Source organism: Phycodurus eques, chromosome 11 (genome assembly GCF_024500275.1).
Source record: "Phycodurus eques isolate BA_2022a chromosome 11, UOR_Pequ_1.1, whole genome shotgun sequence".
NCBI lineage: Eukaryota > Metazoa > Chordata > Actinopteri > Syngnathiformes > Syngnathidae > Phycodurus > Phycodurus eques.
Window position 1 is genome coordinate 10,057,033 of NC_084535.1, and position 23,398 is coordinate 10,080,430.

The 23,398-nt window shown below is 44.0% G+C and overlaps 1 protein-coding gene across 8 annotated transcripts; it reads left to right on the forward strand.

The window, feature by feature from the left end:
- Positions 1 to 122: 122 nt before the first annotated feature.
- On the forward strand, positions 123 to 22,692 carry ppm1ba (protein phosphatase, Mg2+/Mn2+ dependent, 1Ba). Of its 8 annotated transcripts, none has more exons than XR_009769461.1 (7): positions 123 to 486; positions 11,709 to 12,625; positions 13,338 to 13,455; positions 14,058 to 14,172; positions 14,452 to 15,519; positions 16,292 to 16,349; positions 20,235 to 20,250. XR_009769461.1 is itself a non-coding variant. In XM_061690239.1 (7 exons), coding segments are annotated over exons 2-7 (1,197 nt in total). In that variant the 5' UTR covers positions 123 to 486; positions 11,709 to 11,737; the 3' UTR covers positions 20,236 to 22,692. The 8 variants fall into 8 exon arrangements, 6 of the variants coding, with proteins under 6 accessions (XP_061546223.1, XP_061546221.1, XP_061546219.1 ...); XR_009769460.1 differs by lacking the exon at positions 20,235 to 20,250 and adding an exon at positions 19,677 to 19,693; XM_061690239.1 differs by lacking the exon at positions 14,452 to 15,519 and adding an exon at positions 19,677 to 19,693 and having other exon boundaries at positions 20,235 to 22,692.
- Positions 22,693 to 23,398: the final 706 nt, after the last annotated feature.

The window sequence follows — 23,398 nt, forward strand, 5'->3', positions numbered from 1 at the left end:
TCAAGTGTTTACAATACGTCAGAGGACTAATGAGCGACATCTCACACGACCAATCAAAACGCAACCTCAAATCAGTGCTTGTGCAATCAGAGACATGGAGCGAGCAGCTGCCCCCCGCCCACCCTCTGCCCGTTGAAAAAGAACGTCATCTGTTTCATACATTTAACTTAGCTTTAGCCAACATTAGCTTGGCATTTACATCGTGGCGAAACAACTATGGTCCTCGTCAACAGATAGTCCGCCTGTATTTATATGATACAATCCCCAAAACATGACTTTGAAAGCCTTACCCCGACGTGAAGACCTGCCGAGAAGGGAAGTGGCTGGCTAGCTTTCAATCGGTGCTAGGTGGCTAGCGGCCGATAGACGAAAGAGACTAATGTTTAAAGAGCGCTAAGCCTATCACAACAAGTCTCGCTCCTAATATACAACCTGCCTCTGAAGCAACACAAACAAGGACCATTTGGGAATCGTCCTCCTTTAACAGTAAGTACACGGGCGGGGCATGCTCTCCAGCACTAATGTAACATTCGCAAATATAGTGTGTATAATTTAACAACTGCGTGTAAGCGTCGTCTTAATTGGTGTCCATTTAAGCCTGGGGTTAATTAGCCTTACATCATAGCCACCTTGCTCAGTGCAAGTCACAATATAACGCGCCTTCAGGGGGTTAAGTAAAATGTTTTTTTTTTTTTGTGGACTTGTGTGGCTAAATGATTGTGAGGAGTATTGTTATGTATGAGTGACAATGTCTTTAATGAATGTTGGCACCTTGATGTGAAATCTGTGCTGTTTTAACCAACCACTGCTCCATCTTGCCACGTCTAAAAGGCTTTTTATGTGTTTGCATTTGGTTTCGTCTGTGGTCTCTATAACCCCACGTTATTAGTGGCAAAGGTAATAGCTGCTAGGGGAGATATAGTGGTGGTGTTGATTCACTGCCCTAATAGCTAGGGTTCCACAGTATTTTAATGCAGTACTAGGCAGTGTAATAGAACACAATCCTTTCCAGAAACGCCAGTAATGTAATTCCTAGAAATGATGAGAATTTAAATTATCTATTAGAGTCCATGTGAAGTGAAAATAAGGCTTCTAAATTTGACACAGCTAAGACAAGAGTGATTTTTAACAACCCTGTCAAATTTGAATGATTTTTTTTTTTTTTTTTTAAACACCAAATATAAATTAATAATGATAATGTATAAATAGATGGACCGATCAGCGAGTTTAAAAATACGATAACTGATCACCGATTCGATCACAAAAGATGGAACAATTTGTCTATTTAAATGACTGTTCATTTACTGTATATACTTGTGTACTTAATTGATTCGACAGAACGCCTGCATGTTCGCTTACAACCATTAGTGCTAGCACTAGCTTGCTAGGCTACATAACGTTTTGTTGTCTGCTTGCAAGCGGTATTGTATTAAAAGTGCGTGAACATACCTCAAGTAAGCCTTAAACAAACATCCTCTCCAAAGCACCGGTGACCACCAACACACGTTTTTCCCTATTTTGTTCTTATAAACTCACGGTGCGATCCATTATTGTTGTCATCGCCATGGTAACGAGTGTATCCGATCATGTTTGAGTTGACAAGATAAAGCCCAGTGATCGTAAAAAAACAAAATGCGGTGGTATCGGAACATAAGATTTTGTTGCAGTTGTCTGACATAGTGCTATTGTGAAAGACCAAAGATTTTGTTGCAGTAGTCTGACATAGTGCTATTGTGAAAGACCAAATTTGTCTTGTAGTCTGATCCGGGCATTACGTATTTTCTGTCCCTCACTGCTGACGTGTTTTTTTAAATTTTTATTTTTTTTATATAAATAAGTTTATTGGTGGTCAGATATTTACAGTACTATGTCAAAAGACACGCGACATGGCTAAAAATAAACTAGCTTTTGGATTCGAAAATACTGTACACGACGGCGACGTGGAGTAAATGACTTGCGGAGCCGATCAATGATGCCATTGATCGGATCGGCGAATTATGACATTTCAGCCGAGCAGCATTAAATGCTAATTATCGGCTGATACCGATCAGGCCGATCAGATTGATGTAAAGTCTACTTTTAACCACTGACACCGTTAACACACACCAGAATGAATTTAAACTTTCATCAGGCAGGGGTTTTGATGTGGGCTAGCATGGGCAATATTTGCATCACCACACCCTGCTTCAATTCACCATTGTCGACAAGGCGAGTGGACAGCGTGAACACTAACAGTACTGTAGTAGGCCTTAGTGTTCATGAAAATAATATTATTGCCAGTCACTGTAACATTTCACACAGTTTGTTCATTAACACTGTGCCTAACTATAGGAAAACAACAAAAAAGTTCAATACAACTGAACGGTACTTCGGCACTGATTCTTTTGCATACGAATAGAGTGAGCCCGCGTACCACAAGTAGTACTAGTACCAAACTTTGAGAATCACTGGTTTAGCATCTTTCTTATACCTGCACATAACTACGTTTGAGCCACGAAAATATATGCGCTTAAAGCCTCCGGTGGCTGGAAAACATCCCACCGGGTCGTCGCGTGGCAGTTCCACACCGTGACAATGAGGCGTGCTAAAGGTACACATGCTAGCTGTCAAGTTGGATTTTTAAAAAAATAAATACAAAATCCCACCTCTAGCCACCTTTCGCTCATGGCTGACAAAGAGGCGCTCTAAAGCAGCCACACAAGCGCAGAGCCCCAATCCACAGGCTAGCTGTCAAGTTGAAATCCCTTTTTAAGTACATATATTGATGCAACCGACTCTTTAGTTGGGCATGTCTGTGCCTTGTGTTGAACAGCTAGCTGTTAGCAGCTGATCAGGTTGTAATTTCAACTACCACCAGGAGTGATCCAGACCTTTTTTTTGCATCATCTTGAGATGTTTTTCATCCTGCTTTCTCTAGAATAATCTCCACGAGCCTCACCTACTGGTCGGACCATTACTGGACTCTTCCGTCACGCTGCTGTTCACTCTGAATCTGGCCGGCTATTAGCTTGTGGTCAACTTTAGCTGCTACTCTACTACCATGGCACCTTAGAAGGAGCAGGGCATTTGGTTGGGATCTAAGGGCGTTAAAAGAAAGCACACAAATGCGCTAACTAGTGAGTTTTTCAGCCAGTAGTTGTTAAATGCAAAGTTCAGTGTGTATATATATTCTTTTCTGTTATGACTTATTCTTTCTTTAGCCATATTATACTAGGCAGCCAGGACACAGATGCATGTACCACTTTTATCTAGGCTTTACACAATCAGGATTTTTGGGACCAATCACCGATCAGCAAGTTTAAAAAGACGATAACCGATCCGATCATGAGATGGAGCAATGTGGCTATTTAAATGACTTGTTCATTTACGCTATATACTTGTGTACTGAGTATCTTAAAGTATTCTCTATTCAGGTCATGTATTCTAATCAGTCAGGTCAAACCAACATGACAGAAATAATGGGTGCTAACTTACTGTAATTAAATTACTTTATTGTAATTAAATTACTTCACACACACCGAAACTTTAGAGCATGATTCGACATAACGCCGGCATGTTTACGTACAACCCTTAGTGCTAGCACTAGCTTGCTAGGCTACATAACGTTTTGTTGCGAGCCGTATCGTATTAAAAGCCACAAGCAGTCCTTGACTTAAATTCCTCTCCCGAGCACTGGTGACCACCAGCACACGTTTTCCCCCATTTTGTTCTCATAATACACACGACACAATCCATTGTTGTCATTGCCATGGTAATGAGTGTACCCGGTCGCATTTGAGTTGACAAGATAAAGCCCAATGATCGTAAAAGAAGGGATGCGGTGGTATTGGAATACAAGATTTTATTGCAGTAGTCTGACAGTGGAATCGTGAAAGACCAAATTTGTCTTGTAGTCTGATCTGGGCATTACGTGTTGTCTGTCTCAGACATGTTGTCTGTTCCACACCGCCGCCATGTTTTAAAAAAAATAAAAATAAAAATTCAGTCAAATATATTCAGTCAGATATTTACAGTACTACGTCAAAAGACATGCGACAAGGCTAAAAATAAACAAGCTTTTGGAATCAAATATACTGTACATGATGGTGACGCGGAGTAAATGTCTGTATATGCTTCCAGCCATCCATCCATTTTCTGTACCGCTTATCCTCATTAGGGTCGCGGGCGTGCTGGAGCCTATCCCAGCTATCTTCGGGCGAGAGGCGCGGTACACCCTGAACTGGTCGTGTATATGATACCCTTGGGTCAAATTCTTCAGAACTTACATTTTGACTATCATAACTATGCAGAAGACACACAGTTATATCTAGCAGTGTCTCCAGATGACTACAGTTCATTTGAGGTATTGTGTCATTGTCTAAAACAGATAAATAACTGGATGAGCCAAAAGTTTCTTAAATTAAACCACAACAAAACTAAGATAATTTTTTTTGGGCAATAAAGAAAAGAGGATTGCTCATAGTAAATACCTAGAGTCTCTCTCTCTATAAAACAAAGACCAAGTCAGTCTAGCCCCATTTGGTATTCGCGACGGCGCTGCGCAGACAATGACTGATGATGCCTATTCGAAGTGCTGCTCTTCCAGGAAATTGACCGCTTCTGATGCAACTTATGATGAGTCATCAACCATGGAGATATCCCTGACGAGTCCTTCTTGCTCGTAAAAGCATTAAATATGTAGATTGATATGATTATGTGCCTAACCAGAGATGTAAAGATGGATAAAGTCCAATTTCCAGGACCCTTAACATAATGTACTTTTAATGGCAACAAACATTTGTGAGACCTGAACTTGTGGGCCAGGAGTAAGGTAGCGCCTGTGTTTGTCAGTGTTTGACAGGCTGATCCCGGCCTGTGTGCATCTATCTCATCAGCAGCCAACTGCTAAATTGACTTAGCTTGTTAAAACCGCCCTGCTAGTCTGAATCCACTGACCCTTCTTGATCTCAGTCACCTGACTTTCAATCAAACATTGGCCTTTCATGTGACCTTGCCATGCTACAAGGACAAGACTGTCCAAGATTAGATGAGAGCTAACTCTGACATGTTCGCATGCTGCGACCACCTGAATTTAATCACTTTATTGCCCTGCTAATCCCTCCCAGCTGCCACTCCAACCTGTGTATCCATGGAGACGTCGGACTGCTGTTCACTTGTCTTAAGTTGTTGTTAGTGTCGGTGGAGAGGTGAAAGAGTGACTCACTACTGTGAGTTTACTATTTTGAACAGTTTGTGGTCTCACAATTTGTATAGGCCAGATGCAAAATGTCTCCCTCCCTTCAAGCAACCCGATGATGTTCATTTAGCTAATGCAGGTGCAGAATGAATGGCCCAATAAGAAATCCAAAGCTCAAGAAGCAGAAGAAGAAGAATCACCTTTTATTGTCATGAACATGCATACACTTGAAATTTGTTCAGTGCATTTAATCCATCACAGTGAACACATACACACGTTAGTGGAACACACTGGAGCAGAGGCCAGCTGAAGCGCCCGGGGAGCATAGCCGTGGCGGATAGTCCAGTCGGGGTCTTGAACCTAGGTCCCCCACGGTGGCAGGCGATGATCTAAACCATTGGGCCACGGCTCAAGCCTACTCAACAGTAGGCTTTGCACGATCAGGATTTTTGGGGGCGATCGAGTTTAAAAAAACCGATCACTGATCCGATCACAAGATGGAGCAATGCCTATTTAAATAACCTGTTCATTGTGTTTAAATAACCTGTTCATTGTGTATATACTTGTGTACTTAATTGCTTAAAAAAATATATTTACAATAAATAATGTATCTTTGTTCATCTATTTATGCCAGTCAGACATAGTGACAGACAAATGAATTTTCTTCTATTAGACGGCAGAAAGTACACACAGTAATTAATGTATCCACTTTTTGTGACATTTTTGTTTGTTGGTGTGCCGTGAGATTTTCCAATTGTAAAATATGTTCCTTGGCTCCATAAAGTTTGGAAATCACTGCTCTAGTCAGGTCATGTATTCTAATCAGTCAGGTCAAACCGACATTACAACATGACAGAAATAATGGGTGCTAACTTACTGTAATTAAATTACTTTATTGTAATTAAATTACTTCACCCATACCGAAAGTTTAGAGCATGATTCGACAGAACGCCTGCATGTTCGCTTACAACTGTTAGTGCTAGCACTAGCTAGCACTAAACTAGCTTTTGGATTCAAATATACTCTGCACGATGGCGACGCGGAGTAAGTGTCTTTTGCGGTGTTCGGATCGGTGAATTATGACATTAAAGCCGATCAGCATAAAATGCTAAATATCGGCCGATACCAATAAGGCCGATCAGATTGGTGTAAAGTCTACTCAACAGTTCTCTTGGGATCCAGTAGTGCCAAGGAATCTCTTAAACTGGCGCCACTTTGTTTAAGCATAAACCGTGACTGGTCTGTTTCTGCGTATGAAGAGTAATTATCACCACGGCTGGGTTGAGTTATTTCTCTGGTGCTGTTAAAATTACTGCTAAACAAAACAAAATGTGTAGCTAAACCAATCTGGGGATAGCTTTTGTAAATCTATGAGCGTTAGGTTTGTATGATGTACCAAAGTTTAAGCGAGGCAGAGGTACTACCATGCTAATTTTACCAGCCTAGGAACGCTCACGCTATTGTGTTTTAGGTTTAAGACAATTGCAATTTTAATGTTTCTAGTTTTTCCTGCACCAGACTTAGCTGTCTTTCCATTTTTATTTCTCTTCTTCATGGCAGCCCATTTAGCAAGGTTTGTACAGTCATAAAAAATGTTTTCAAGGACCTGGAAAATTTATTGAAAAATAAAATTTTCTGTAAAGATTTGGAAAATTCATGGAAATATTGTGTGGATAATATTTAGTATGCTTAAAACAAAAATAAAATGGTGTCATGAATTAAAATTTAAATTGACACGTAAATTCATGAAATTAGCGCAAAGCAAACAAGTGCAGCCTTAACCGGTGCGCTGGACCACCCTCCCTCCGCTCAACATGGATTTTGAAATCAGAATCAGAATCAGAATCATCTTTATTTGCCAAGTATGTCCAAAACACACAAGGAATTTGTCTCCGGTAGTTGGAGCCGCTCTAGTACAACAAACAGTCAATTTACAGAACACTTTGGGGACATAAAGACATTGACAAAAAACAATTGTGCAAAAAGATGCAGAGTCCTCTAGCACTTAGAGCAGTTCGAGTGACTAATATTGCAATAGTCCGGTGCAATGACCATTGTGCAAAGGGCGCTGAGAATTCAAGGAGTGTATGCGGTTTAAAGTGACGAGTAGTGCGATCATCTGGGACAATGTTGGTTGTGCAAATGTTACAGATACTCCTCAATCAGTGTGCAAATGGAGCAGATGCTACTCTGGCATGAGTGGCCAGTATATGCAAATAGTGCAGCATGGCGAGACAACTACAGTGAGTGCACAAGTAATACATAATTGGCCCCACAGAAATGTGACAACGAACTCAAGTCAAAAAATTGCCAGCTAGTTGTAATGGAATTATAGGTTAGGTGTTTAAGAAGTTGATCGCAAGAGGGAAGAAGCTGTTGGAATGTCTACTAGTTCTAGTTTGCGTTGATCGGTAGCGCCTACCTGAGGGAAGGAGCTGGAAGAGCCGGTGACCGGGGTGCAGACGGTCCGAGAGGATTTTGCACGCCCTTGTCTTAGTTCTGGCAGCGTGCAAGTCCTCAATGGTGGGTAGGGGGGTACCGACAATCCTTTCAGCAGTTTTGATTGTCCGTTGCAGTCGGAGTTTGTCCTTTTTTGTAGCAGCACCAAACCAGACTGTGATGGAAGAACACAGGACCGATTCGATGACCGCTGTGTAGAACTGTCTCAGCAGCTCCGGTGGCAGGCCGTGCTTTCTCAGAAGCCGCAGGAAGTACATCCTCTGCTGGGCCTTTTTGAGGACGGAGTTGATGTTGTTCGCCCACTTCAGGTCCTGAGAGATTGTAATTCCCAGGAACTTGAAGGTCTCGACGGTTGACACAAGGCAGCTGGACAACGTGAGGGGCAGCTGTGGCGAAGGATGCCTCCTGAAGTCCACGATCATCTCTACCGTCTTGAGCGTGTTCAGCTCCAGGTTGTGTCGCCCGCACCACAGCTCCAGCCGCTCCGCTTCCTGTCGATATGCAGACTCGTCACCGTCCTTGATGAGGCCGATGACAGTGGTGTCATCTGCAAACTTCAGGAGCTTGACAGTCGGGTTCGCTGAGGTGCAGTCGTTCGTGTAGAGAGAGAAGAGCAGCGGAGAGAGGACACAACCTTGGGGCGCCCCAGTGCTGATGCTGCGTGTGGATGAGGTGGCCTCCCCCAGCCTGACCTGCTGTGTCCTGCCCGTCAGAAAGCTGTAAATCCACTGGCAGATGGCAGGTGAAACGCTGAGCTGGAGAAGCTTGGTTGAAAGGAGTTCAGGGATGATGGTGTTGAACGCTGAGCTGAAGTCCACGAACAGGATCCTCGCGTAGGTCCCTGCACTGTCGAGGTGTTCTAGGATGAAGTGCAGTCCCATGTTGACTGCATCATCCGCAGACCTGTTCGCTTGGTAGGCAAACTGCAGGGGGTCCAGCAGGGGACCTGTGACACTCTTGAGGTGGTCCAGCACGAGACGTTCAAAGGACTTCATGACCACAGATGTCAAAGCGACAGGCCTGTAGTCATTCAGACTAGAGATTGCAGGTTTCTTGGGGACTGGAATGATGGTGGAGCGTTTGAAGCAGGATGGAACTTCGCACATTTCCAAAGATCTGTTAAAGATCTGAGTGAAGACTGGAGCGAGCTGGTCCGCGCAGACTTTGAGGCAGGATGGGGACACATGGTCCGGTCCTGTTGCTTTGTTAATCTTCTGTTGTTTGAAGATGCGTCTCACATCCTGTTCATGGATGGTTAACGCAGAAGTCAGAGGTGTGGTTGTGGTCGCGGGTGCGGCCGGGTGGGTGTGTGGAGTGAAACTGTCCTTTTCAAATCTGCAATAGAAGGTATTCAAGTCGTTGGCTAGTGTGCTATTGTTCTCAGCTTGGGGGGATCGTCGCTTGTAATTAGTCAGCGATTGGAATGCACGCCAGACTGATTTCGAGTCGTTCGCGCTAAACTGTTTTTCCAACTTTGCTGCATAGATCCTCTTTGCAATGTTAATTTCTTTAGTAAGCTGGTTTCGAGCTCGATTATACAGGGCTCTGTCCCCGCTCTGATATGCATCTTCCTTAGCTTGGCGAAGCTGCTTAAGTTTAGCAGTGAACCACGGCTTGTTGTTGTTGAATGTCCGAAATGATTTTGTTGGTACACAAACCTCTTCACAGAAACTGATATAGGATGTGACTGTGTCCGTATATTCATCCAGGCTGCCAGCTGAATTTTCAAAGACACTCCAGTCTGTGCAGTCTAAACAGCTTTGAAGTTCCATCTTTGCTTCATTGGTCCACTTTTTGACTGTTTTCACTGTAGGCTTCGCACATTTAAGTTCTTGCTTGTACGTCGGTATTAAGTGAATTAAGCAGTGATCAGACGAGCCCAGGGCTGCACGAGGTATAGCACGGTATGCGTTTTTTACCGTAGTGTAGCAGTGGTCTAAAGTATTATTTTCCCTGGTAGGACAGTCGATGTGCTGCTTGTATTTAGGGAGTTCGTGGTTGAGTTTAGCTTTGTTAAAGTCCCCGAGAATAATGAGGGGTGAGTCAGGGTGTTTTTTTTCAATTTCGTTGACTTGTTCGGCGAGCGTTAGCAATGCGGCGCTCGTGTTAGCTTGCGGTGTGATATAGACTCCAGCCAGTATAAACGATGCAAACTCACGTGGCGCGTAAAATGGTTTACAGTTCAGAAACAGCGACTCCAAATGCGGGCTGCAGTGTGTGCTGAGCACCGTGACGTCCGTACACCATTTTTCGTTTATATGGAGGCATTTCCCGCCGCCCTTCGTTTTTCCCGATGATTCCATGTCGCGGTCCGCTCGATGAATGTTGAAGCCGGGAAGCGTGACGGCGCCATCGGGTACAGCGTCGCAAAGCCAGGTCTCCGTGAAGCACATGGCCGCGGAACGTCCGAAGTCTTTACTGGTCTTTAACAGAAGATGAAGCTCGTCCATTTTGTTGGGTAGGGAGCGTACATTCGCGAGGTGGATCGACGGGAACGCCAATCTGTGTCCTCTCTTGCGGAGTTTCACCTGAATTCCGGCTCGTTTTCCTCTGTGGCGCCGCTTCCGCATCCATGCGCCGAAAACCGCGGACGCCGCTCCGGTGAGTAACTCGGGGAAAAAACTGAGCGGATTTTCGAAAGTTGGTGACAGAAAGTCCGGAGTAGCCTCCTTGATGGTTAGCAGGTCTCCCCTTGTGTAAGTGAGTCGTGTAAGGTCTCCAAAGACGGACGAAAAACACAAAAACAAAGACAATACTAGAGAGCGCGTTACCGAGGCGGCCACACTGGTAGGCGCCATCTAATGTTATATGTTATATTTATATATAAATGTTATATTTACTGACAAAATGCCAGGGATTTATATTTTCAGAGTGTTTTTTATATGGAGGAATTGAAACTTGTTGAACAGTACAGGAACAACCCCGTCAGAGAGTTTATTGCAACTGGTTATGACATTACTGCGCTTTCATCCGCACTGACATAGCAATTCCAACAGTAAGACAGGCAGATGATCCATATAACGTAACAGAAGTTCTGAAAGTTGAATTATTGCGGGCGTTAAAAGGATGAACTCCCACTAGTCCTACAAGTCGTTGGAAGGCGTAGCTTTTCTTTTACGGGTATGTTTCCCAACAGACAGATTGCTCGGAGATTTGCATGTGGAGAGAAAATAAATGTATATTTTTATTTATTGTGTTGATACAACATGGATACATTTGGTTTGAAACGAAGAGGCGACTTAACATAACTTTGTTAGAACAATCAGATTCCTTACTACGGAGTACCCCTGGTGCCAAGGTATGAGAAAAATAAAATTAATTGATAATCTGTTCCCTCAATTTAGTAATCCGTTCCCTCAGTTTAGTAAACCGTACTCTCAGTTTAGTACTGTGTTTAGGAAACACGCAGGCTAATTGTAGCCAGTCCTGCTAGTACTGCTATATAATGATCAACCCCCTCGAACTACAGCAATATTGCCTTTCAGTTGAAAAAATGGGATGTAGGATATATCACGACATGGCAATTTATACACAGAATTCACACGAGTAAGAATATAACATACAAATATAATTTACTTCACTTGACAGATATACGTAGGTATACGGAGCCCCAGACATTTGCTAAACTGAGGGTACGGATTACTAAACTGAGGGTACAGTTTACTAAATTGAGGGTACAGTTGACTAAACTGAGGGTACGGATTACTAAACTGAGGGTACAGTTTACTAAACTGAGGGAACGGATTACTAAACTGGGGGTACGGATTACTAAACTGGGGGTACAGTTTACTAAACTGAGGGTACGGATTACTAAACTGAGGGTACGGTTTACTAAACTGAGGGTACAGTTTACCAATGAATTTTATTTTTCTCATACCTTGGCACCAGGGGGGCTCCGTACCATACAGTTCCAGACGAAATTGATTTAAATTTCTAGCTTCCACGACACAATACTTGGCTAACACATGGCTTGGGCTGATTAGTATAGTGCTTATAAGGTTTTGTCCCAAGTTTCTTATTTAATTCAGTGTGTTGTTGTCTTTCTCTCCATCTTGTCTATTCTCTTTCGCAGGCAGCGGTGGGTCTCTGCAGAGCTGAGCCATGGGTGCCTTCCTGGACAAGCCCAAAACAGAGAAGCACAACGCCCACGGTGAAGGAAACTGCATCCGCTATGGGCTGAGCTCCATGCAGGGCTGGCGAGTGGAGATGGAGGATGCTCACACGGCCGCGCTGGGACTGCCTGCACCCGGCTTGACAGACTGGTCGTTTTTTGCCGTCTACGATGGCCATGCGGGCTCCAGGGTTGCCAACTACTGCTCCAAGCACCTTCTGGAGCACATAATCAGTGCCAGTTTCGGGGCTGGAGGGCAGCAGAGCTCACCGGCCGGTTCAGAGAGCACTACAGATGCCCCTCCGGCAGAGGTTGCCCCCACTGTGGAGGCTGTGAAAGCTGGCATCCGGACAGGCTTCCTGAGGATTGATGAGCACATGCGCAGCTTTTCTGACATGCGCAACGGCATGGACCGAAGTGGCTCCACGGCCGTGGGTGTCCTCCTGTCGCCCGAGCATTTCTTTTTCATGAACTGTGGTGACTCTCGAGCTGTTTTGTACCGAAATTCCCAAGTGTGCTTCTCCACGCATGACCACAAGCCTTGCAACCCTCGCGAGAGGGAGCGCATCCAGAACGCCGGCGGCTCTGTCATGATCCAGAGGGTGAACGGGTCGCTGGCTGTCTCCCGAGCCTTGGGGGACTACGACTACAAGTGTGTCGTTGGCAGGGGCCCCACCGAGCAGCTGGTGAGCCCCGAGCCAGAGGTTTATGAGATTGTTCGGACTCCTGAGCAAGATCAGTTTGTTATCCTGGCATGCGACGGAATCTGGGATGTCATGTCCAATGAGGAGCTTTGCGAGTTTGTCAAATCAAGGCTTGAGGTATCTGATGACCTGGAGAGAGTCTGCAATGAAGTGGTGGACACCTGCCTGCACAAGGTGTGTATATATATATGTGTGGGATATTGGCTGCTTTATACTTTTCACTTCAATATTCCCTTTAGGAAAAGAGAAGAAAAAGGTTCCAGGTTTTGCAATTTTAGAATTTGAATGAAAATAATTTGCACTCACCTCTACAGGCTTGAAAAGCTGAATTTTACTTTTGGGATGGTTCCGTCATGCATAAATTTTAAAACATGTTTTTCCCCAAAAGATACTGTTATTAGAAATAATGTGGGCAGTACACCTGTCACAGTGAAGAGGGCCGGCTTTGAATCTCATCCCTCCTGTGTACAGTTTGCATGCTTTCAGTGTTGCCTGGGTTTTCTCTGAGCATTCTGGTTTTCCCCTGTGTGTCTGTTTGTTCCTCTAAATTGCCTATAGATGTGAATGTGGGTGTGAAATTTGTGAATGATTGGCTGTGTCCAACCATTGACCCCCAACTCACCCGTGACCGTAATGAGAATGAGTGTAGGAAAATGGATGGATAAATTTAAAGAGATGTTAATCACTGTATCATAAAATTAAAGCCGAAATAAAAACTACTTGATTTGAAGGAGTCACCTAATAGAAGGGAACATCTTGTGGCTGGAAGTAATATATGTTTGTGTATTGTATCATAGCTTTATTTACCGTTTTACATAAGTCATTATCACACTGACTCTGCTTTTCTTGTTCGCACTCATTTCCTCTTTCCTCACATCGTCCTTAGGGGAGCCGGGATAACATGAGTGTTGTGTTAGTGTGTTTGCCCAACACTCCCAAACTGTCGGAGGAAGCTGTGAGGAGAGATTCAGAGCTCAACCAGTACCTGGAGTCTCGTGTGGAAGGTGAGGATGAATGGCTTTGTTGTATTCTTAGCAAATGTTTGTGGGTTTTCCTCTTCAGAACCGCCCTATTCTTTTGTGTTGTGCCTCTTACTGTCGAACATCCTCCATCCGAGGTAGATCCCACTCAATGCAGAAAAATGACACCATCGTTGACCTCCTTTTCCATTTCAGCGAGCATCTCCCTTCCCTATTCTCTCTCGCAGAATTCTCTCGTTTTCTCCTCTCCCTCACTCACACGTGCAGTGTCTTCTCTTCGCTCTCCTATTGGCCCGCTCATTTCTTCCCATTTATTCTCTCACGAGTTCCCCCTTGAGAGTCATAAAACCTTTTTATTTTGCTACTTTGCTTATAAGCTCTTCTCCCCGGCAACAAAGCCTTGCTGTTTGACATTATGGTCAAATAAGACAAATAGATGTTCACCGAATGGATTTATTGGCATCTTGGAGTGGAATGAAGTCAGTTAGCATTGCGTGCTAATGTAAATGTTTGGCTTCTTGGGCCATCTGCTACTGGGAGACTCAAAAAAGAAGTGAATGGAGAGAAGGACACAGGAATGTTTTGACGTTCATCTTGTGTAACACACTCTCTGCTGTCGTTTTTAGCGTTGCTGTCCCGGCCGGCCGACGAGGGCTTTCCCGACCTGGTGACGGTGATGAGGAACTTGTCCGCTGACAGTGGCATGCCGGCTCTGCCACCAGGGGGAGGCCTTGCCAGCAAGTAAGAGCCCCCCTTCTCCGCCACCATAAGGTGTTTTATCTTTGGGCAAACCTCAACACACCACCACTTAAAGGGGACATATTATGGATAATTTACTTTTTAATTGCTTGTGTACAAATAATCTGGTCTCTACCCACTCAAGTGTGAAATTACACAACCATTTTCTTTTTTTTGTTAGCTACCTATATCCAAAAATGTTTTGGTAAGCGAGCCCTTATAAATGTTGTCGGATTTTGATGTAATGACCGTGATAATTTACAAAATAGTGGACCCATGCAGATGGTCTCTACGAGGCTGGCTGAACATCCACAATTTCCAAGAAACTGCTGAAGTTCGTCCGCCAGACTATACGGTCTGAACCACCATCATGTCAAAGCCAAAAGCTAAGTAGAGCTTCAGCGGTAGCACACATTAGCTGACATGTGGCACATACTAGAATGTTCGGTGATGTTGTCGATGTGGGCATATTTATGTTTGGCAATGTGTCCAGTGCATGAGCCACATGCACATATCTGCATGTCAATTGAAGTGCTGTCTCCATGAGTGGAGATGCAAATTATGCTTTTACGTACTTTTCTATTCAGACTAGAAACTCGTCTCGTCGCAACACCCTAGGTATGCCCCGTTCTTCATGCTAACAAAAGCCGTACTTGGTAGACCAGCACACCCCTGCGGATCAGACAGTGGGTATCTCCAGCTGGCTTCATTCGTCGCCAATCAAAGCGGCACCTCTCATTTCCTTGAAATATGGGGCAATGGCATAGAATTAAATCACATAGGACCAGCTGCTCCAAGACTTAGACGTGGTCTGACCAGGCGTAAATTTAGACCGTCTTTATGCCACCGAATTGTCATTCTGCTAGGCACATGTCAGAATCATCTTTATTTGCCAAGTATGTCCAAAAAACACAAGGAATTTGGAGCCGCTCTAGTACGACAACAGACAGTCAATTGACAGAGAACACTTTTGAGACATAAAGACATTGAGAAAAACAGTCACTGAGCAATAAAGGGTTGCTAGTTAGCTGGTAATGCCGGTACAATGTTTTTTAAAATTTATTAATTAAATTTTTTTGGGACAATTGTGCAAAAAGATGCAGAGTCCTCGAGCACTTAGAGCAGTTTGAATGACTAATATAGCAATTGTGCGAAGGGCGCCAAAACTTCAAGGAGTGTATGCAGTTTAAAGTGACTAGTACTGCGATAATCTGGGACAATGTTGATTGTGCAAATGTTGCAGATGCTCCTCAGTCGGTGTGCAAGTGGGGCAGATGCTACTCTGGTATGCGTGGCCAGTATTGGTCAACAACAGATATGCATATAGTGCAGCGTGGCGAGACTACTCCAGTGAGTGCACGAGTATGTATAATTGGGATGACAGAAATGTGACAACGAACTCAAGACAAAAAAAATAATTGCCCGCATGTTGCAATGGAATTATAGGTTAGCTGTTTAAGAAGTTGATTGCAAGAGGGAAGAAGGTGTTGGAATGTCTGCTAGTTCTAGTTTGCATTGATCGGTAGCGCCTACCTGAGGGAAGGAGCTGGAAGAGCTGGTGACCGGGATGTGGAGGGTCCGAGAGGATTTTGCACTCTCTTGTCTTAGTTCTAGCAACGTCCAAGTCCTCAAGGGACACACCCTTGCTGTGCCCGAACGCCCACCTTGTCACAGAGCAGTCTGCCAGTTGCGCCCTCCACGGAAATGGAGCCCAATGTGTGCTGTGATTCTTTAACTCCTTGTGTTTTGATCTAAAAAATGTCAGAAACCTTTTATTACGATACCTGGAATTGTTTAAAAATGTGAAAAAAGTGTAATATGTCTCCTTTAAATAAGTAATCTTTGAAAGTAATCTTTGAAATAGTTGATTTTGTTGATTCAAGCACACTTAATAAAATTGTCATTGTTTTAATGATGTTGCCAAGACGCCTGATGAGAGCATGATAAATAATGCCTTTTTCCTTGATGTTTACTGTATGTCTGGTTTTCACAAATGAGATGCTGTGAGCATTTGAGGAAATAAATCGAAGAACCTAATCCTTAAAATGAAATGCTAGTCAAAACTGTCTCTGTTTTTCTTTGTTCTCTCAACTTTGGTTTAATTGCACTGTTCTTTTTACAGACAAAGCGTTATTGAAGCGGTGTACAACAGTCTCAGTCCATACAGAGAAGAAGAAGGGGTCAGTATCCGCCGGGCTATCCAAGACTTTGTATCTTCATCGTTTGACAAGTCTAAATGATTGTGGTGCATGTGGGTTACGGCATCGCTACATTGGCACTTTCATTAGCCTTAAAGTGTGTTGATTTCACTTTAAACAGTTTGCTCAGATCCTCCATTGTTGTAATGTATTTGTCAGCCATGTTTTGGGGGATTTCTTTGCTGCTTAGGGAACGACTTTCTTTTTTTATTTTTTGTTATTTTTTATTTTTTATTTTTTTTTATTTTTTTTACCTCTACCCAGGTCAAAATATTGAATTTCCTTTTTCCCCCCTTGCCACATTAAATTCAAGTGCTTATAAATGTAATGGTCCACACTTTTACCCTTCTGAGAAAGTTTGTGTGTTTCTGCATAATCACAGACAACACAGGTGGACAAACAAGTTTGTTTTTCTTTATGGTTCAAAACCGCATTAAACCCATTGTGTTGTATGGGCAGATGGTGTCGATTTTATAGTAATTACTTATACACTTGGTACAACATTTGGTACACCTGCAAGATTAATAGGTTCAAACATGACACAGAGAGCTGTTTTAAACAACTGGCTGCCTTATTAACCACATGGGAGGAGAAAATGTTAGGTGCACACAAACACAAACAAGCTAGATTTACACTGCAAGTCCAAGTGCCCAATTCCAGTTAAATATGTTTATCCAATTTTTTGGACAGTCTATTTCTATATCCAGTTCAACTGACACATACACATCTGATATGCCTGCTTTTACATTGACGGAGGTGACCAAGATGCATGTAAATATCTTTCCAAGTGTCACCAGCGGGCAGTGGCAACAGTGGGGGAAAAAAAACCCTCAAATGTAAATAAATAATACAAATATTTCAAGGTAATAGCATTTAGTTGGACTGGGCTGGCTCTTCCCCATTGCTTGAATGGATTAACCTCCACATTACTCCACTGTAATGTGAAGGTTAACCATGTTCCATGCCTTCATTGCTGAGGCGGCCGACCGGAGCTGTGGCCGTAAGGTGGTCGGTGCCTGTCGTGGCGGCAAATCCCGAACCCGTTGGTGGACACCAACGGTGAGGGATGCCGTCAAGCTGAAGGAGTCCTATTGGGCCTTTTTGGCCTGTGGGACTCCTGAGGCAGCTGATGGGTACCGGCTGGCCAAGCGGAATGCAGCTCTGGTGGTCGCTGAAGCAAAAACTCGGGTATGGGAGGAGTTCGGTGAGGCAATGGAGAAAGACTTCCGGACGGCTTCGAGGAAATTCTGGTCCACCATCCGACGTCTCAGGAGAGGAAAGCAGTGCACCACCAACACTGTGTATAGTGGGGATGGGGCGCTGCTGACCTCGACTCGAGACGTTGTGAGTCGGTGGGGAGAATACTTCGAAGACCTCCTCAATTCCACCGACACGCCTTCCCATGAGGAAGCAGAGTGTGGGTTCTCTGAGGCGGGCTCTCTTATCTCTGGGTTTGAGGTCACCGAGGTAGTTAAAAAGCTCCTCTGTGGCAGGGCCCCGGGGGTGGATGAGATTCGCCCGGAGTTCCTAAAGGCTCTGGATGTTGTGGGGCTGTCCTGGTTGACACGCCTCTGCAACATCGCGTGGACATCGGGGACAGTGCCTCTGGATTGGCAGACTGGGGTGGTGGTCCCCCTTTTTAAGAAGGGGGACCGGAGGGTGTGTTCCAACTACAGGGGGATCACACTGCTCAGCCTCCCTGGTAAGGTCTATTCAGGGGTGCTGGAGAGGAGGGTCCGTCGGGAAGTCGAATCTCAGATTCAGGAGGAGCAGTGTGGTTTTCGTCCTGGCCGTGGAACAGTGGACCAGCTCTACACCCTCGGCAGGGTCCTCGAGGGTGCATGGGAGTTCGCCCAACCAGTCTACATGTGTTTTGTGGACTTGGAGAAGGCGTTCAACCGTGTCCCTCGGGGAGTCCTGTGGAGGGTGCTTCAGGAGTATGGGGTACCGAACCCCCTGATACGGGCTGTTCGGTCCCTGTACGACCGGAGTCAGAGTTTGGTCCGCATATCCGGCAGTAAGTCGGACTCGTTCCCGGTGAGGGTTGGACTCCGCCAAGGCTGCCCTTTGTCACCGATTCTGTTCATAACCTTTATGGACAGAATTTCTAGGCGCAGCCAAGGCGTAGAGGTGGTCCGGTTTGGTGGCCTCAGTATTGCATCTCTGCTTTTTGCTGATGATGTGGTTCTGTTGGCTTCATCAAACCGTGACCTCCAACTCTCACTGGAGCGGTTCGCAGCTGAGTGTGAAGCGGCTGGGATGAGAATCAGCACCTCCAAATCTGAGACCATGGTCCTCAGTCGGAAAAGGGTGGCATGCCCTCTCCAGGTCGGGAATGAGATCCTGCCCCAAGTGGAGGAGTTCAAGTATCTTGGGGTCTTGTTCACGAGTGAGGGAAGAATGGAACGGGGGATGGACAGACGGATCGGTGCAGCGTCTGCAGTGATGCGGACTTTGTATCGGTCCGTTGTGGTAAAGAAGGAGCTAAGCCGAAAGGCGAAGCTCTCAATTTACCGGTCGATCTTCGTTCCTACCCTCACCTATGGTCATGAGCTGTGGGTCGTGACCGAAAGAACGAGATCCCGGATACAAGCGGCCGAAATGAGTTTCCTCCGCAGGGTGTCCGGGCTCTCCCTTAGAGATAGGGTGAGAAGCTCGGTCATCCGGGAGGATCTCAGAGTAGAGCCGCTGTTCCTCCGCATTGAGAGGAGCCAGATGAGGTGGCTGGGGCATCTGATTCGGATGCCTCCCGGACGCCTCCCTGGTGAGGGGTTCCGGGCACGTCCCACCGGGAGGAGACCCCGGGGACGACCCAGGACACGCTGGAGAGACTACGTCCTTCGGCTGGCCTGGGAACGCCTCGGGATCCCTCCGGAAGAGCTGGACGAAGTGGCTGGGGAGAGGGAAGTCTGGGCGTCCCTGCTAAAGCTACTGCCCCCGCGACCCGACCCGGATAAGCGGTAGAAAATGGATGGATGGATTACTCCACTGGCTGCCGTCCGCAATTATTTTGATATATTTATTGATGGACACGCCTATTATATTTAGACTATTTTTACTGGTGTATGCTTTTGTTGTAGTTATGGTATTTTTCTTATTTTTTTCAATGCGGGTGTATAGATGTCTGCCATTGGTGCATTTCAATAACGTCAAGGTGGCATTGATGGGGTATAGCTGATGTGTATATCAGAACTGTGCCACATATGAGCATGAAAAAGATCGGAATTGACACTTGAACCATGCAGTGTACATCAAGCCATAGAGGGATGTAAAGAGTGTCTAACTGTGTTCACCCTCTGATTAATGCAGCCATCCTGTTTCATTTGGTAAGTGATCATATATAATTGTCCCCCCCCACCCCTTGCTTCCTCTTTTCCCTCGGACTTACTCTCACCTCCACGCATATGACCTCACGCACTCTTGCAGGCATGTCGACCGGCCACCTCCTCTGTCGACTCCCCTCCTCCCATCCGTGTCCACTCAACACTAGCATGCAGAGGCACGTCTTGTATGCTGACAACGGACTGTCCCCCTCCGCCCCTTATGTCCTGTGCGCTCTGACATGCATGCACTGCCCCTCTTATGGCAGGTTCTTCAACTGCACACACGCATACAACAGCAGCAGCAGTCCTTGTCTCTTGTCACTTGCTGTCAACAAGACCAACGTCCTTCAGCCTCTTCTGCAGGCCTGAGACAATTGAAAGTGTGTCCCGCCTGCTTTAATGCTTATTTTGTGTTCAGGTTGCTCACTGGAAGCATCTCCTCATAATAACCAAACAATAACTGTCTTTTCCTCCCTCTGTCCCTAATTTGACTTCTTTCTCTTCTGTTTTTCACACTTCACTGTTGGCGGCTGTCCTCTCCCAGAGCACCACCGACTTGGAGTGTCACTGGTAGAAGTTCCTGATCTGCCTGGTGGACTTAAAAAAACAAAAAAAACAAAAAAGGGGGGGGGGGAAAGAAAGGACCAGGATCGAAACTTTGTCTCACCCACCCCCCTTTCCGGTATCTTGACTCTTTCCCCCATTGAGAATTCTCAATAGACCTGGGATTCAAAATGGGAGGGTTATGATAAAGGCATCAAGAAAGCACACTTCTTCTTTTTGCCAGTTAACTGAAACTCTTTATGCGCCGAAGCCCCGCCACCGCCCACTTCTTAAGGACCATTAAAAAAAGTGAGAACATGTCTGTCAACCATTTCCAAAGCTTCTGGACACTCCTGAACGGACTCTCCACTCGCTTGAAACACAAAAAATTATTTGCCTCAAAACCACTTAATGGACTTTTAAAAGCCATTATTTTTTGCCACTAAGTCCAAAGACTGCCTGCCACACCTGATCACATGGGGACGGTCACAACTGGCACAGAGTTAAAAATTCTTCCTGTGCAGTGCAAAATGTCAGGCAGGTCTGTTTTTAAATGTGGTGAATCCTTTTTGCACGCGTTTCCTCAACTCGCCACTTTGATATTCATAAGACCCAACTCGCTTTGTTGTCATGTGTAGGATAACTGTCGTCAAGAATAATTTGTCAAATTCTGAATAATATACAGAGATATCTGTATTTTGACTTCATCTTCAAACCCAGCCTTGTGGCCTACTCTGTGCGTATGTGATTTGTTTTTGTGCATACGTGCTACTCTAATTGTGTTGTTGATCGCAAACGCACAAGGTCGTGCATAGTATTCTGACACAGTAACATTCCAAAGAGGGTGTATGTGAGGGAAAAGGAGATCCAGCCTCACCTTTTTGACACACACTCGATCCTACTTGTGCTGCCACTTCCCTTTTTGTGAGTTGTAAAATCAATAAACAATGCCAAAATATGAGTTTACCTTCCAAAAATCAGTTTTATTTGTGCTGCGAAACATCCCGGTTATGTTGTCATTCCAGAGTGAAAATATGTTGGGATGATGATGATTAGTTGTATGGGAATTTACAATTTAAACCTTGATGTAGGGAAGGTTGTTAATTGTATTGTTTTTTTTTTTTTTTTTTTAAACTGCGACCCTAGTGAGGATAAGCGGTACGGAAAATGGATGGTTTTCTTTTTTGTGTCAAGATGTGTTAAGTTATGGTACATAAACCTGCAACTATTAATACTTTTTACTTTTGGAGTATTCAACACATTCCAAGAAATATACTTATATGCTATAACATTGTCGTCCAAAGGGGGGGATAAAAAATCTCTAACCTTTTTTATTTTTCCCCTTTTCTATCTTTTTATGTTTTGAAATAGGAAATCAACTCGTAATATCTTGGACATACTGTACATGCTTTTCATTGGACAGTTGTAGGATATGTTAAAAAACATTTTTTTTATGAGATTCAAAAAAACAATTTAATACTTTTTTGTTGTTGTTTAAAAGTCATTTTTGTACAATATCTGATTAAATTATTGAGAAGCTTATTTATGACGTGAAAATACATTTTCACTATCTGGTCATCCTCAGAAGGTTTTTTCATTTTAGCCGATGATACCAATATAGGATGAAGTTACAGCAACGAAAGCAGATGGAGCGCAATATTCCTGTAGTATTCTATTTCATTACACATTATTTGAGTTGAAGTGAGTCTTGGAATGAATATATTTGTATTATTTTCAGAGTAGCACATCATCACTTTTAACTTATTCTAAGATGGCTGGTAGTCAGAAATGGTCCCACAGATGCATGCTTGTATATCACAAGGTTTTATCAGGGAGATAAATGAACCCAAGCTCCTTTTGTTGGCACCTTCTACATCTCGACACTGTATGATGAGAGACATGTTTACAAGTAGCAGTGTTTCTGGGTGTGCAACACATTTACCACCAATCACCTAGTCCACCTGTACCTGATGTTGTGACTGTAAACATCAATTAAAAGATTGGATTTTAAACCCAATGGAGTAGCCATTGTTTTCTGTTTGTTGCTATTAAAGGAAATTAATAGAAACTCCCTTTTTGCCACCTTCTTACCAATCCCAGGGCCTCCTGTACCTGATATTGTGACTGTATATGTCAATAAAAATATTTTATTTCAAACCCAATGGAGCAGCTATTGCTTTTGTCTGTTGCAATGAAACAAAATGAACCCAAACGCTCCATGTTGCCACCTTTGTCATCTGTACATTATTTCTCATTGTTTTGTATGATGAAAGACAAGAATAAGTTTACAAATTCCTGTGCATTTAGGCTAAACACCTACTTTTCCACCGATCCCGGGGATCCTCCTGTACCTCATATTTTGACTAAATGTCAATAAAAACATTGTTTTAAACCCAGCCAGGCATGTGCACAGACATTTGTTTGGGCAGGTGCTCAAGCCAAATAAAGGGTACCCATCGCTGATTCATGCAATTAAGAGTAATATACAGTGGTGTGAAGGGTTTGCCCCCTTCTAGATTTTTTTTTTTTTTTTTTGTGTTTGTCACACTTAAAATGTCTCCCATCAGATTTAAATATTAGTCAAAGGCAACACAAGTAAACAAAAAATGCAGTTTTGAAATGTTTTTTATTATTAAGGGAGCAAAAAAAATCCAAACCCAAATCCAGGACCATGTAGCTTTTTACTTTTTTGAGCACCAGTTGGGGTCTGTGTGCATGCACCCGGGAGATGGCCATCACTTTTTTTTTTTTGACTGTTGTCATGAAATTAAATGAACCCAAATTCCATTTGGTGCTTTGTTTTACACTCTGCACATTGTATTATATTTACTGTAAAATAAGTCTCCTGCAGTTAAGCTGCTGTATAATGAAAGAAAATTTAAAAAGTTCCAGTGAGTTTGGGTGTGCACTACAATTATATAAGCAATCTTTGGTTATTCTACCTGACTGTAAATTTCAATAAGATGATTGGATTTAAAATTCAATGGAGCTGGTGTTGCTTTTTGTCTTTAGCCATGAAAAGAAATGAACCCACACTCCCTTTGGTGCCACCTTCCACGTCTCGACATTATTTGATCATTGCAAAAAAATTCACTGCGTTAAGCCACTGTATGATGAAAGACAGAAATTTACAAGATCCACTGAGTTTGGGTCCTTGCCACCATT